We start from the raw sequence: 12,482 nt of genomic DNA on the forward strand, positions 1-12,482 counted from the left end.
TGTCCGCGGCAATGAAATCTGGCTCGAGAAATTCCTCCTCATGTCTTTTCTAAGGCGATGTTCTTGTCTTCTGAGCCCGTGCCCTCTGGTTCTAGACTCCATCACCATTGGAAAGATCCTCTCAATATCCATTCTATGTAGGCCTTTCAATATTCGATAGGATCCTCTCATTTTTCTGAGACACTGAATTCCACAGATTCACCACCCTCTGGCTAAAAAATTCTCCTCATCTCTGTTGCAATGGGATGTCCTTCTGTTCTGAGGCCTTGTCCTCTGGTCCTAGGTTTTTCCACTGTTGAATTTCCTGCAAGTCCAACCTATATGCTCCTTTCAATATCTGGTAGGTTTAAAATGAGATTCCCTTCTTATTCTTGTAAAAACTCCAGTACATAGAGGCCCAGAGTCATGAAATGTTCCTCATATGTTAATCCTTTCAACCTTGACATCATTCTCCTGAACCTTCTCTAGGCTCTTTCTAATGCCAACACATCCTTTCTTAAATAAGGGGTCCAGAACTGCTCACAATACTCCCAGTGTGGATACACCAATACACTAATGCTTTTATACTCAAGTCCTCTTGAAGTGAATGCTAACATTGCATTAGCTTACCTTACTACCAACTCATCCTGCAAGCTAATGTTTAGGAAATCCTGATCCACAGCAACTAGAATGAATTATCTACCCAATGGCTGCTCAGAACACTCAACCAACACAAATCCTGCTTCACTATTAGCAAAAAGAAGAACCATCTTCAGTGATTTTTCCCCAAATCTTGGAAGATGGTTCCTGCTGAACCAGAGTTTGGATGCCAGAAGCTGTGGGGTCTTGCTCTGGAGCATCACACAAAATATAACCATGAAAGTACGTTTGGAATACTGTGCATCAGTAAGGATTTCACTCTTAAAAAATAATTACTACCTTGTTCACTTTCTAGTTCAAGAGTATCGCTCCCTGTTTCTTCTGCATAAATTATATCTTGTGATGATAATGAGTGTGTCCATTCTGAAGTAAAGACCTTAAGTCTCATAGAAATCAGACAGCACCCTCACGTCAGGGAGATTATACTGCATCATTCTATAATGCAAAGAATAATTAACTACTTTATCTCTTTTCTGAAGGATTGTAGCTGCCAATAATTACTCTTTTGAGTGATGAGATCCCCCCTCCCAACTAATGAAGACATGGTTTCAGCTACCAAAAAAGATTAAACAAGCAGAACACATTTATTTTGAGGAGTAATTGTAATAGAGATTATGGATCGATAAAGGATTTCCAAACATAAGCATAATTCTTCACAAACTAGATGAGTTGCAGATGAGTAAGTTGTCTGTCAATGAAAGACTGGTCTGCGAAGAGATCCCTCTCAGATCGAGGATGAGGAATGGTCACTACACTTTCATGTTTGTAACGCCACTCCTTTGCTGCCTTCTAATGTTTATATTGGGGTTTTTTTGCCCGTCATCTAGTGATGCCCACATCTACATTTGTTAATTTCAGAACTACATCCATCAGGATGGACTGTAGGAGCCTCAGTTTAACACAATAACAGGGAACCATGGTAGTGAAATGGTTAGCACGATGTTATTACAGCTCAGGATGTTCTGGAGTTTGGACCTCATTTCCGGTCTCTTTCTGTAAGGAATTGCTGTATGGCCTCCCCCATGGAAAGTGTGGGTTTCTCCGGATCCAAAGACATACCCTGTTGGGTAGGATAATGGGTTATTGTAAATGTGATTAGGTTAGGGTTAATTGAGTTTGTCAGTGGTTGCTGTGGATCGAAAAGCTGGAAAGGCCTACTCCATGCTGTATAAATAAAGAAGTATTGTTTCTTCTGATTAGGTCATAGTCCCAATTAATTCAATGATAGGTTTCCTAACCTTGGACAGGATTGTTTCTCAAGAGGACTGGTAAATTAGTACTAGTTAATGATTAACAATAAAGATCTTTAATAAAAAAATCAGCATTTTGAATTTGAGTTTAGCAAAAAGCCCCCTGACCCCAGATAGGGAATATCCATCCCTAAAGCAAACACGAGGAAATCTGCAGATGCTGGAAATTCAAGCAACACACACAAAATGCTGGTGGAACACAGCAGGCCAGGCAGCATCTATAAGGAGAAGCACTGTCGACGTTTCGGGCCGAGACCCTTCGTCAGGACTAACTGAAAGGAAAGAAAGTAAGAGATTTGAAAGTTTTCTATCTTTCCTTTCAGTTAGTCCTGATGAAGGGTCTCGGCCGGAAACATCGACAGTGCTCTCCTTATAGATGCTGCCTGGCCTGCTTTGTTCCACCAGCATTTTGTGAATATCCATCCCTATCTGGTTTTAACACAGAGCCGATATGGCAGTGGGCAGAGAGTAACTCCAAATCGAGCCTCCTTGTAGCTTGGTCTTGGCTCATTTTCTGGGAGAAACAATGTGAATCTTTGGAGCATGGACGTGAAGAAGATGAAGAGCTCCGTCTTTGCCAGTTGCTCCCCCAAACACACACGATGACCTGTAGGGTGCAGGACAAGACAGGTTAGTATCACAGAAAAAGACTGAGAATCACTGCAGGGTCACGCTGAACAAAAACGACTACCTATATAGTCTCGAAGTCCGAATATAATTCTGCCTTATCCAACCCCATCTCATCTCTTAGAAAAGTAGTACACTTCCAGACTTTATCATAGTTAAACAAATGTTTATTCTATTCATTGTAGTTAGTTAATGCATGAAGTTCTCTTTCAGCACTGGGGTGGCAGGAAAGGCTTTTGGGAGTTAACTTAAATTTAGAAGTTAATGAAGAGAATGCTACAAATGCAGGAATCAGCCAGCAGCCTCCCTCTCCAGAGCACGGGAGATTGAAGCTTGGATATCCACAATCACAGCTGCAAACGTTGGTACATTTGATGATCCACAAACCCTACATTACCTGCCGAGAATGGGATGAAAGTTTCTGGCCTCACAAACTTCCCATCGGAATCCAGGAAGTGTCCTGGATTAAACTGATGTGGAGTCAACCAAGTATCTTCATCAAACAAGGCAGAGGAAATGTTTGGAATAATCATTGTTCCCTAAATATTAATCGAAGAGGTACATTAGGGAAACATTAGTAACAGACCCACAGAGCAATGAAGAGAATTATATTCTGGTCTTTGGACTGAGATCTATGCCTTGTAGCCCAGTGATTGTAAGTCATCATAGACAGAAGATATTCAATCTAATTCCACAATATGCTTCACCTTCACTACTACTATGTTGGCAATGCTTTGAGAGGTTTGTTGGCTCAAAGTGAATAGAGCAATCTTCACTCAGAATGTCATAAAGCACAGAAAATAGGCCCTTCAGCCCAACTGACCTGTACTAACCGAGGTTCTCATCTGAACTAGTCCCATTCATCCACATTTGACCCAAATCCCTCTGAACTTTTTCCTATCCATGTACCTCTCCAAGTGCCAGTCATCTATACATCACAGTGATCTGCATTACAGCTTAATTTCTCCAGTAATGAGGATAATTTCCAAGCAAATGCACTGATTTCATCATCACCTGCCCAGTGACTCCTGCAGGACCGGCACCTCGTTGGTCTAAGAGAACAATAGTCTGTCTAGAGCCAGGTCCCACTGTTGCAGACAATGAGCCTGGACCAAGAGGCCAGCAAGGTAACTTTGGACAGAGCAGGTATGAAGGTCCAAGAGGATTCCCTGGTTCACCTGGTCCAATTGATGTCCAGGGGGACATCTGATGTGGAATAACAAGGCAGGGAGATAAATGATGACATGCCTGAGTATAGGGTGATGGAAGGGGATTGTTCTGGATTGGGGTGTAATGGAGATTGAAGGTGAGCAGGTGGGGGTTCAAAGTAGGCACCTGGCAGAGCAGATCTCTTTGCAAGAGATGGGGAGGGTGTAATTTGCAATGCTGGGTGGCAGAGGAGGGAAATTGGGATGGACTCCAAAGAGGAATGATTAAACATAGAACTTAGAACATGGAAAGCCTACAGCACAATACAGGCCCTTCGGCCCACAAAGCTGTTTCGAACATGTCCTTACCGAAAAAATTACCGAGGGTTACACATAGCACTCTATTTTTCTGAGCACCATATACCTGTCCAGGAGTCTCTTAAAAGACCCTATCACTTCAGCCTCCACTGCCGCTGCCCTGGGTAAAAGCTTCTGACTATCCACATGATCAATTCCTCTCATCATCTTATACACCTCTGTCAGGTCGCATCTCAGTGTCTATCGGTCATAGGAAAACAGGTTGAGTTTATTCAACCTATTCTCATAAGGCATGCTCCCCAGTCCAGGCAACATCCTTGTAAACCCCCTTTCTATGGTTTCCACATCCTTCCTGTAGTGAGGTGAACAGAACTGAGCACAGTACTCCAAGTAGGGTGTGACCAGGGTCCTACATAGTTGCAACATTGCCTCTGGGCATTCTAAACTCTGTCCCATGATTGATGAAGGCCAATGCACCATATGCCTTCTTAACCACAAGGTCAACCTGAGCAGTAGCTTTGAGTGTCCTATGGACTCCGACCCCAAGATCCCGCTGATCCTCCACACTGCCAAGAGTCTTAACATTAATACTATCATAAGGGGGTTTCTTCTTTTTCTTTGTTACTGCGTATGTTAATCAAAATGGCTTCTTTCTTTTGTTAAAAGTAGGAATGCTTCTTCGTTATGATAAGTGCTTTTCTCACAGTTTTGTTTGGGTTAAAATTACCGATAACGAGAATTATATTCATTTGTTAACCAATTGGGATTAATGTTATTCTCTCTCTTCTGGGTCTGTAAGCTATTGTTGGCGGGCTTTTGGGGAGTCGGCGCAAGGGGTTGAGAGAGAGAGGACGCGATGCTGTAAGCTGGGTAACGAAACAGACCCCGAGCGGGGGTCCGAGGCCAGGAGGTTCGGCGAGGAGAGGAGATGAAGACAGACGTGCCGGGGGTGCTCGGTTGATCATTTCGGGTGGTCCTGAGCTGAGAGTCGAGGAGGTCTGAGGGGATCGAATGGTGGCAAGAAGAATTCGAAATTTGAGCTCCCAACGGTTGTGCACGATGTGGTTTGGACTTTGATAAGTTTTGGCACCTTTTCTTTATTTCATATATACTTTTATACTTTTCATATATACTTTATATTCCTTCATATGTACTGTATCATTATTAATCACTTAGTTCTAGTAATCTCTATAAAGTGTAATCATTTAATTGCATATGGTGTACTGTCTGTTACTTGGCGGGGTTCGGATATCACACAGCATCCACACAAGCTGATTATCCAGTCTGGCGGGGCTGAAGGCTGCTGCCCCTAGACGGAAGCCAGTTGAGTGAGCCTGAGGCTAGCCAGGGGGCTACACTATATTCTGTCATCACATTTCACCTGCCAAAATGAACTACCTCACACTTATCTGGTTTGAACTCCATCTGCCACTTCTCTGCCCATTTTTGCATCCTATCAATGTTCCGCTGTAATCTCTGACAGCCCTCCACACTATCCACAACACCTTCAGCCTTTGTCTCATCACATTTACTAACCCATCCCTCCACTTCTACATCCAGGTCGTTTATAAAAATCACGAAGAGTAAGGGTCCCAGAACAGATCCCTGAGGCACACCACTGGCGACCGACCTCCATGCAGAAAATCACCCGTCTACAACCACTCTTTGCCTTCTGTGGGTAAACAGGTTCTGGATCCACAAAGCAATGTCCCCTTGGATCCCATGCCTCCTTACTTTCTCAATAAGCCTTGCATGGGGTACCTTGTCAAATGCCTTGCTGAAATCCATTTACAGTCAGCCCTCCTTATCCGCGGGGGATTGGTTCCGGGGCCCCCCGTGGTTACCAAAATTCGCGGATGCTCAATTCCCTTATTTAACATGTATCAGTTCTGTGGTCTTTAGGGCCCAGCGGAACCCCGGACTTTATTTAACATGTTTCCGTGCGGTGGACATTTGGACCTAGCGGCGCAGCTCTGAATCCGCAGTGTTTCTGTTCTTGAAAATAATCATAATTGCGATTGAAAATAAGGTGGAAGTAATTAAGCGATCAGAAAGAGGTGAAATGCCATCAGTCATTGGTAAAGCGTTAGGCTACAGTCGGTCAACGAACGGAACAATTTTAATGGAACATGTGAAAGGCTCTACCCCGATGAAAGTTACAATTAATACTAAGCAACGCAGTGGTTAAATTATTGAAATATGTATGTTTCTTAAGTGGTTCATATGCATAGAAAGGTAAAATATGTATTATATACTAAGAAAAAACGTTTGACTGACGCTAATTAATACCGGATGTACCTGTTCCGACTTCAAATCCGACTTACAGAAAAACTCAGGAATGGAACTCATTCATAACCCGGGGACTGCCTGTACTTTTAAGTCATTTCTAGATTACTTATAATACCTAATACAATGTAAATGCTATGTAAATAGTTATTAGACTGTATTGTTTAGGGAATAATGACAAGAAAAAAATAGTCTGTACATGCTCAAGCAACGAGTGCTGCAGAGAGAACTTTCGGGATTTCCCGATCCGCGGTTGGTTGAATGCGCGCATACGGAATCCGCGGATAAGGAGGGCCGACTGTATCTACTACTCCACCATCATCAATGTGTTTAGTCACATCCTCAATAAATTCAGTCAGGCTCATAAGACATGACCTGCTTGTCACAAAGCCATGCTGACAATTCCTAATCATATTATGCCTCTCCAAATGTTCATAAATTCTGCCTCTCAGGATCTTCTCCATTAACTTAGCAACCACTGAAGTAAGACTCACTAGTCTATAATTTCCTGGGCTATCTCTACTCTCTTTCTTAAATAAGGGAACAACATCCACAACCCTCCAATCCTCCAGAACCTATTCCGTCCCCATCAATAATGCAAGGAGTATTGCCAGAGGCTCAGCAATCTCCTTCCTCACCTCCCACAGTAGCCTGGGATACATCTCATCTGGTCCCAGTGACTTATCCAACTTGATACTTTCCAAAAGCTCCAGCTTTTGAAGTAATAGCTCCTGCACATCTTCTTTCTTAATATCTGCACGCACAAGCTTTTCAGTCCGCTGTAAGTCATCCCTACAATCACCAAGATCCTTTTCCGTAGTGAATACTGGAACAAAGTACACATTAAGGACCTCTTCTTTCTCCTCCAGTTCCATGCACACTTTTCCATTGTCACACTTGATTGGTCCTATTCTCTCACATCTTATCCTCATGCTCTTAACATACTTGTAGAATGCCTTGGGGTTTTCCTCAGTCCTGTCTGCCAAGACCTTCTCATGGCCCCTTCTGGCTCTCCTAATTTCATTCTTAAGCTTCTTCCTGCTAGCCTTATAATCTTCCAGCTCTCCATCGTTACCTAGATTTTTGAACCTTTTGTAAGCTCTTCTTTTCTTCTTGACTACATTTACAACAGCCTTTGTACACCATGGTTCCTATACCCTACCATTCTTTCCCTGTCTCATTGGAATATGCCTATGCAGAACTCCAGAGAAAGAGCCCCTGAACATTTGCCTCATTTCTTCCATACTTTTCCCTGAGAACATCTGTTTCCAATTTATGCTTCCAAGTTCCTGCCTGATAGCCTCATATTTCCCCTTACTATCAGCTTTCCTAACTTGTCTGTTCCTATCCCTCTGCAATGCTATGATAAAGAAGATAGGGTTGTGATCACTATCTCCAGAATGCTCTCCCACTGAGAGACCTGACACCTGACCAGGTTCATTTCCCAATACCGGATCAAGTACAGCCTCTCCTCTTGTAGGCTTATCTACATATTGCGTCAAGAAACATTCCTGAACACACTTAACAAACTCCACCCCATCTAAACCCCTCACTCTAGGGAGATGCCAATCTATATTTTGGAAATTAAAATCTCCCACCACCACAACCCTGTTATGATTACACCTTTCCAGAATCTGTCTCCTATCTCCTCCTCGATGTCCCTGTTAACATTGGGTGGTCTATAAAAAACACCAGGTAGAGTTATTGACCCCTTTCACCCATAGAGATTCGTAGACAATCCTTCCATGGCTTTCTCCTTTTCTGCAGCCGTGACACTATCTCTGATCGACAGTGCCACGCCCTCACCTCTTTTGCGTCCCATTCTGAAACATCTGAAGCCTAGCACTCGAAGTAACTATTCCTGCCCCTGAGCCATCCAAGTCTCTGTAATGGCCACAATATCATAGCTCCAAGTACTGATCCACGCTCTAAGCTCATCGCTTTATTCATCATACTCCTTTCATTAAAATAGACACATCTCAATCCATCGGTCTGAGCACGTCCCTTCTCTATCGCCTGCCTATCCTCCCTCATACACTGTCTCCAAGCTTTCTCTATTTGTGAGCCAACCACCTCTTCCTCCTGCTCTTTAGTTAGGTTCACACCCCCCAGCAATCCTAGTTTAAACCTATGGCCTTAGAAAACCTCCCTGCCAGTATATTGGTCCCACTGGGATCCAAGTGCAACCCATCCTTTTTGTACAGGTCACTCCTGCCCCAAAAGAGCTCCCAATGATCCAGAAATCTGAATCCCTGCCCCCTGCTCCAATCCCTCAGCCACGCATTTATCCTCCACCTCACTTTATTCCTACACTCACTGTCATGTGGCACAGGCAGTAATCTGAGATTACTACCTTTGTGGTCCTGCTTCTCTACTTCCTTCCTAACTCCCTGTAGTCTGCTTTCAGGACCTCTTCCCTTTTCCTGCTTATGTCATGGGTACCAATATGTACCATGACCTCTGGCTGTTCTCCTTCCCGCTTCAGGATATCTTGAACGTGATCTGAAACATCCTGGACCCTGACACCTGGGAGGCAAACTACCATCCGTTCTTCTTTCCTGTGTCCACAGAATCGCCTGTCTGACCCCCTAACTATAGAGTCCACTATCACTGCTGCCATCCTCTTCCTTTCCCTACCCTTCTGAGTCACAGGGCCAGACTCCATACCAGATGCACAGCCACTGTTGCTTCCCCCAGGTAGGCCGTCTCCCCCAACAGTACTCAAGCAGGAGTACTTATTATCAAGGGGTACAGCCACAGGGGTGCTCTCTAGACTCTGACTCCTGCCCTTTCCTCTCCTGACTGTTACCCACTTATCTGTCTCCCCAGGCCCCGGTGTGACTACCTGCCTATAGCTCCTCTCTATCACCTCCTCACTCTCCCTGACCAGACGAAGGTCATCGAACTGCATCTCCAGTTCCCTAACACGGTCCCTAAGGAGCTGCAGCTCGATGCACCTGGTGCAGATGTGACCGTCGGGGAGGCTGGGAGTCTCCCGGACCTCCCACATCTAACATTAAGCACAAAGCACAGGCCTCACTCACATACTTCCTGTCTGTATTCTACACAGGCAACCTACCTCACCTCAAAGCGTTATCGTCTAAGCCCCGTTGAGCCAAAGCCTTCCTACTCTGTCTCCCTCTACTCCGTCACCCGCTCCTCTGACCCCGCTCTATAAAGCTGTCTCCTTTTAAACTCTTCTCGCTGTTCTCACTGCCTGGAGGAGTAGTGGGGTTCCTAACTAGACAGGCTAAGAGAAGTGAGATCAGAACACCAGCTGGGGAAGGGGAAAGTTGTACATGATCCAGAGGGAGTAAATGGGATTTCCAGTGAGCAAGTGGGAGATCCAGAATGAAATATGGAATAAAAATGTTTACTGACGAACATAAGGATGCAGGAAAATAGGAGTGGGAGTAGGCAACTCACTCTCTCAAGCCTTCTCTGCCATTCAGTTTGATTGTGACAGATCGACCCCAGGTCTTATCTCACCTCCTGCACAAATTCCTTGATTATCTCGATTATTTCCAATATTTAACTATCTCCAACTGAAAGTGAAGACTGGAATCTGTCCAACACTGTCCAACAAGCCTCCAGAAGCTCATTTATGGGGATTAAATTCGATCCTCCATTCTCTTCCCACCTTAGCAACTCATCAGCCTGACGCTGTGACCTGTGATGCTGCTGTAAGGTGAGAGGGAGAAGGGTTAAAGGGGATCTGCAGGGGACATTTATCACCGTATCTGGAATAAACTGCCAGAGGCAGGAACTGTAATTACATTTGAGAGACCTTTTGCCAGTTAGTTGAATGGATAGGATTAGAGGGTATGGCATTTGTATTGCCTCATTATTTACTTTTGCACTTATATATTTTGTAAGTTGTAGTATTGTTTTTGTCTTCCACTGCCACAGAACAACAAACTTCACAGTATATGTCAGTGATTATGGACCTTAAACTGAAGTACCTCTCCCACACTGCTGACTCGTCCCGTCATTACGTATGGGTGCTGTTTCTGCTTACTGGGAAAGTGTCTTGAGGGCTGATGTTCTCGTGGGGTTGATGTATAGCAGAGTGGATATCATTCCTCTTAGTGGGTTGTGTGCCTTGTGAAATAGTTCTCATTTTACTGCATAGTTCTAGGTGAACCACACACAGATACTTTTCAGGTACTTCACGATAACCTCACAATTGTTTGTAGAAACTCCTGCGAGCATTATTTCCCACTTTGCACACCAACAACATCTGAAGCCCAATTTTTAGGTAACTGCTTTCAGATCATTCAGAGAATTGAAGGTCAGAAAGGGAACGATTAAGATTAACTCCAGATTGTACCTTTGGGATGGTGTAACCCATGACCGTGGTATCTCTGTACGTTTCATGCGGCAGTGAGATTGGAACAATATTCCCTAAGCGTTGTGTTTCATGGATAACAGCGTTAGTGAATGGCATTTCCTCCCGGTCTTCCAATCTTGGCCTTCGACCCTTCCCAATCACTCTGTCAATCTCCTCGTGAACCCGAGCTGCAGGAACAAAACAAGAACAGTTTTCAAGCTTTGACTGAAAGGAGGAACTCATGTTTTACTCATATCTTTCATCCACTCAAAAATCCCAATGTGTCCTATTACTAAAGGAAACTTTGGCAATGTCGTCACTGTTGTATGTTAGGAAGTGCAGCAACCAATCCATATGTAGAAAAGTCATAGAAATGCCAGGTGAGTAGCACTTAAACAATGGGTTTTCATTAACTTAGAGATTCAAATCCTGTTGTTAATATTTGGATCTTTAGCCTGAAAATTAATAGTTTTACTAATAATGTTCTTCACCCTCTCTGATACTGTTGCACCCTTTCTCCACACCTTCCATTCACACCAATGCATGGCTGGTAATGGGCCTGGCAGAGACGTTGTTCTACTTACACTGCACATCTGGATGTAACACCATGAAGAGCAAGCCCCAGCTTAGGGTGGTGGACGTGGTCTCTGTACCTGCAGCAAAGAGGCTTAGTAATGTCCCAATCATCTTGTTCTCCAGGAAGCTTGTGTTCGGTGTGTTCCTCACCTAAGATGCAGTTAGGGAAAGTGGTGTTAATGTATAGAACTGAAGGATTATTTTGTAGGAGTAGTGCTGAAGTCAGCTAAAGAGTTTAACATTGTGTGAGGTATCAATGAACGTGCAGTTCTGGTCAGGAATCTCTAGGAAAGGAGGGAGAGCTACAAGGAGAGATTGGATAGACTTTCCAGATAACAGGATGCTGAGGGGTGATATTATAGAGATTTATCAGGGCATTGATAAGGCGGATAGTCACAATGCTCCCCCCAGAGTTAGAAGCATAAAACTAGGGGACATTGGTTTAAGATGAGAGGGGAAAATTTGCAAGAGATTTTCCACACAAAGGATAGTGAGAATATAGAACGATCTGCCAGAGGAAGTGGTAGAGGTGGGTGGAATTACAACGTTATTTGGAAGTACAAGGAAGGAAAGGAATAAGGGATTGGGATTAGCAGAGTTGGGCATCTCGATCAGAATGGGTGAGTTGAGCATAGAGGCAGCCTCCGTACTGTAGGACTCTGAAAGGTGAGAAAGTCCTGGGGAGCTCACAAGGAGGATTTCTTGTGGGTTTTCAGCCACAAAGTTTAGACAAGTGAGAACCTGAGGAAAGCTGATGTGGTCTTGCTACCTAAACAAGTACTGAGTGTGGGATGCTGCAGTGACGTTTCCTGCAAAGGACCAACAATGGGAGAAAGGTGGGAAATACAAGGACACAAAACACTGCCTCTCAGATGCTTCAGTAATCACCACCTACCTTCTCCTGTTGTGTTAAGAAAGCATCAATAAAGTCCCTGGTATAATTTGGATCCCATGATTCCTTATGACTTGTGATTATTTCTTGCAAAAATTGAGCCATTTTGACCTGATTTTGAAATATTTTGTTTTGCGGTCCTGGGACGTAATACAGGAAGGGGAACGTATTCACCAACTGCAACAGAGACAGAGTTAGAAATTAAATACATCCTCTTCAGTTCTCTGACCTTCCTTAAAATAATGAACGGAAATTTCAATGTTGACAGAAATACAGAATCAAGGCAGGGTAAGGTGGACTGGATTGGTGAAGCCAGAAACGATAATCCATCTGAGTGTTTGAAAACCCAATGGCTTAGCCTCTAGCTGATTCTCACAACCCCTCTACATTCACTGGGCCCCAGTTCCCATCATCCC

At 44.0% G+C, this 12,482-nt stretch overlaps 1 protein-coding gene across 1 annotated transcript in view; it reads right to left on the bottom strand.

The window, feature by feature from the left end:
• Positions 1–2,278: 2,278 nt before the first annotated feature.
• LOC140731857 (cytochrome P450 2D4-like) overlaps positions 2,279–12,482 on the bottom strand; it is a 41,967-nt gene continuing 31,763 nt past the window's right edge. Inside the window, exons 5-9 of the mRNA XM_073053778.1 lie at positions 12,070–12,243; positions 11,183–11,324; positions 10,599–10,786; positions 2,914–3,055; positions 2,279–2,496 (exon numbers count right to left, since the gene is read on the bottom strand). Of these exons, the coding sequence (XP_072909879.1) occupies positions 2,315–2,496; positions 2,914–3,055; positions 10,599–10,786; positions 11,183–11,324; positions 12,070–12,243 (828 nt within the window). The 3' untranslated portion in view covers positions 2,279–2,314. The remainder of the gene's footprint in view (positions 2,497–2,913; positions 3,056–10,598; positions 10,787–11,182; positions 11,325–12,069; positions 12,244–12,482) is intronic.

This window comes from Hemitrygon akajei, chromosome 8 (assembly GCF_048418815.1).
Source record: "Hemitrygon akajei chromosome 8, sHemAka1.3, whole genome shotgun sequence".
NCBI classification, from domain to species: Eukaryota; Metazoa; Chordata; class Chondrichthyes; order Myliobatiformes; family Dasyatidae; genus Hemitrygon; species Hemitrygon akajei.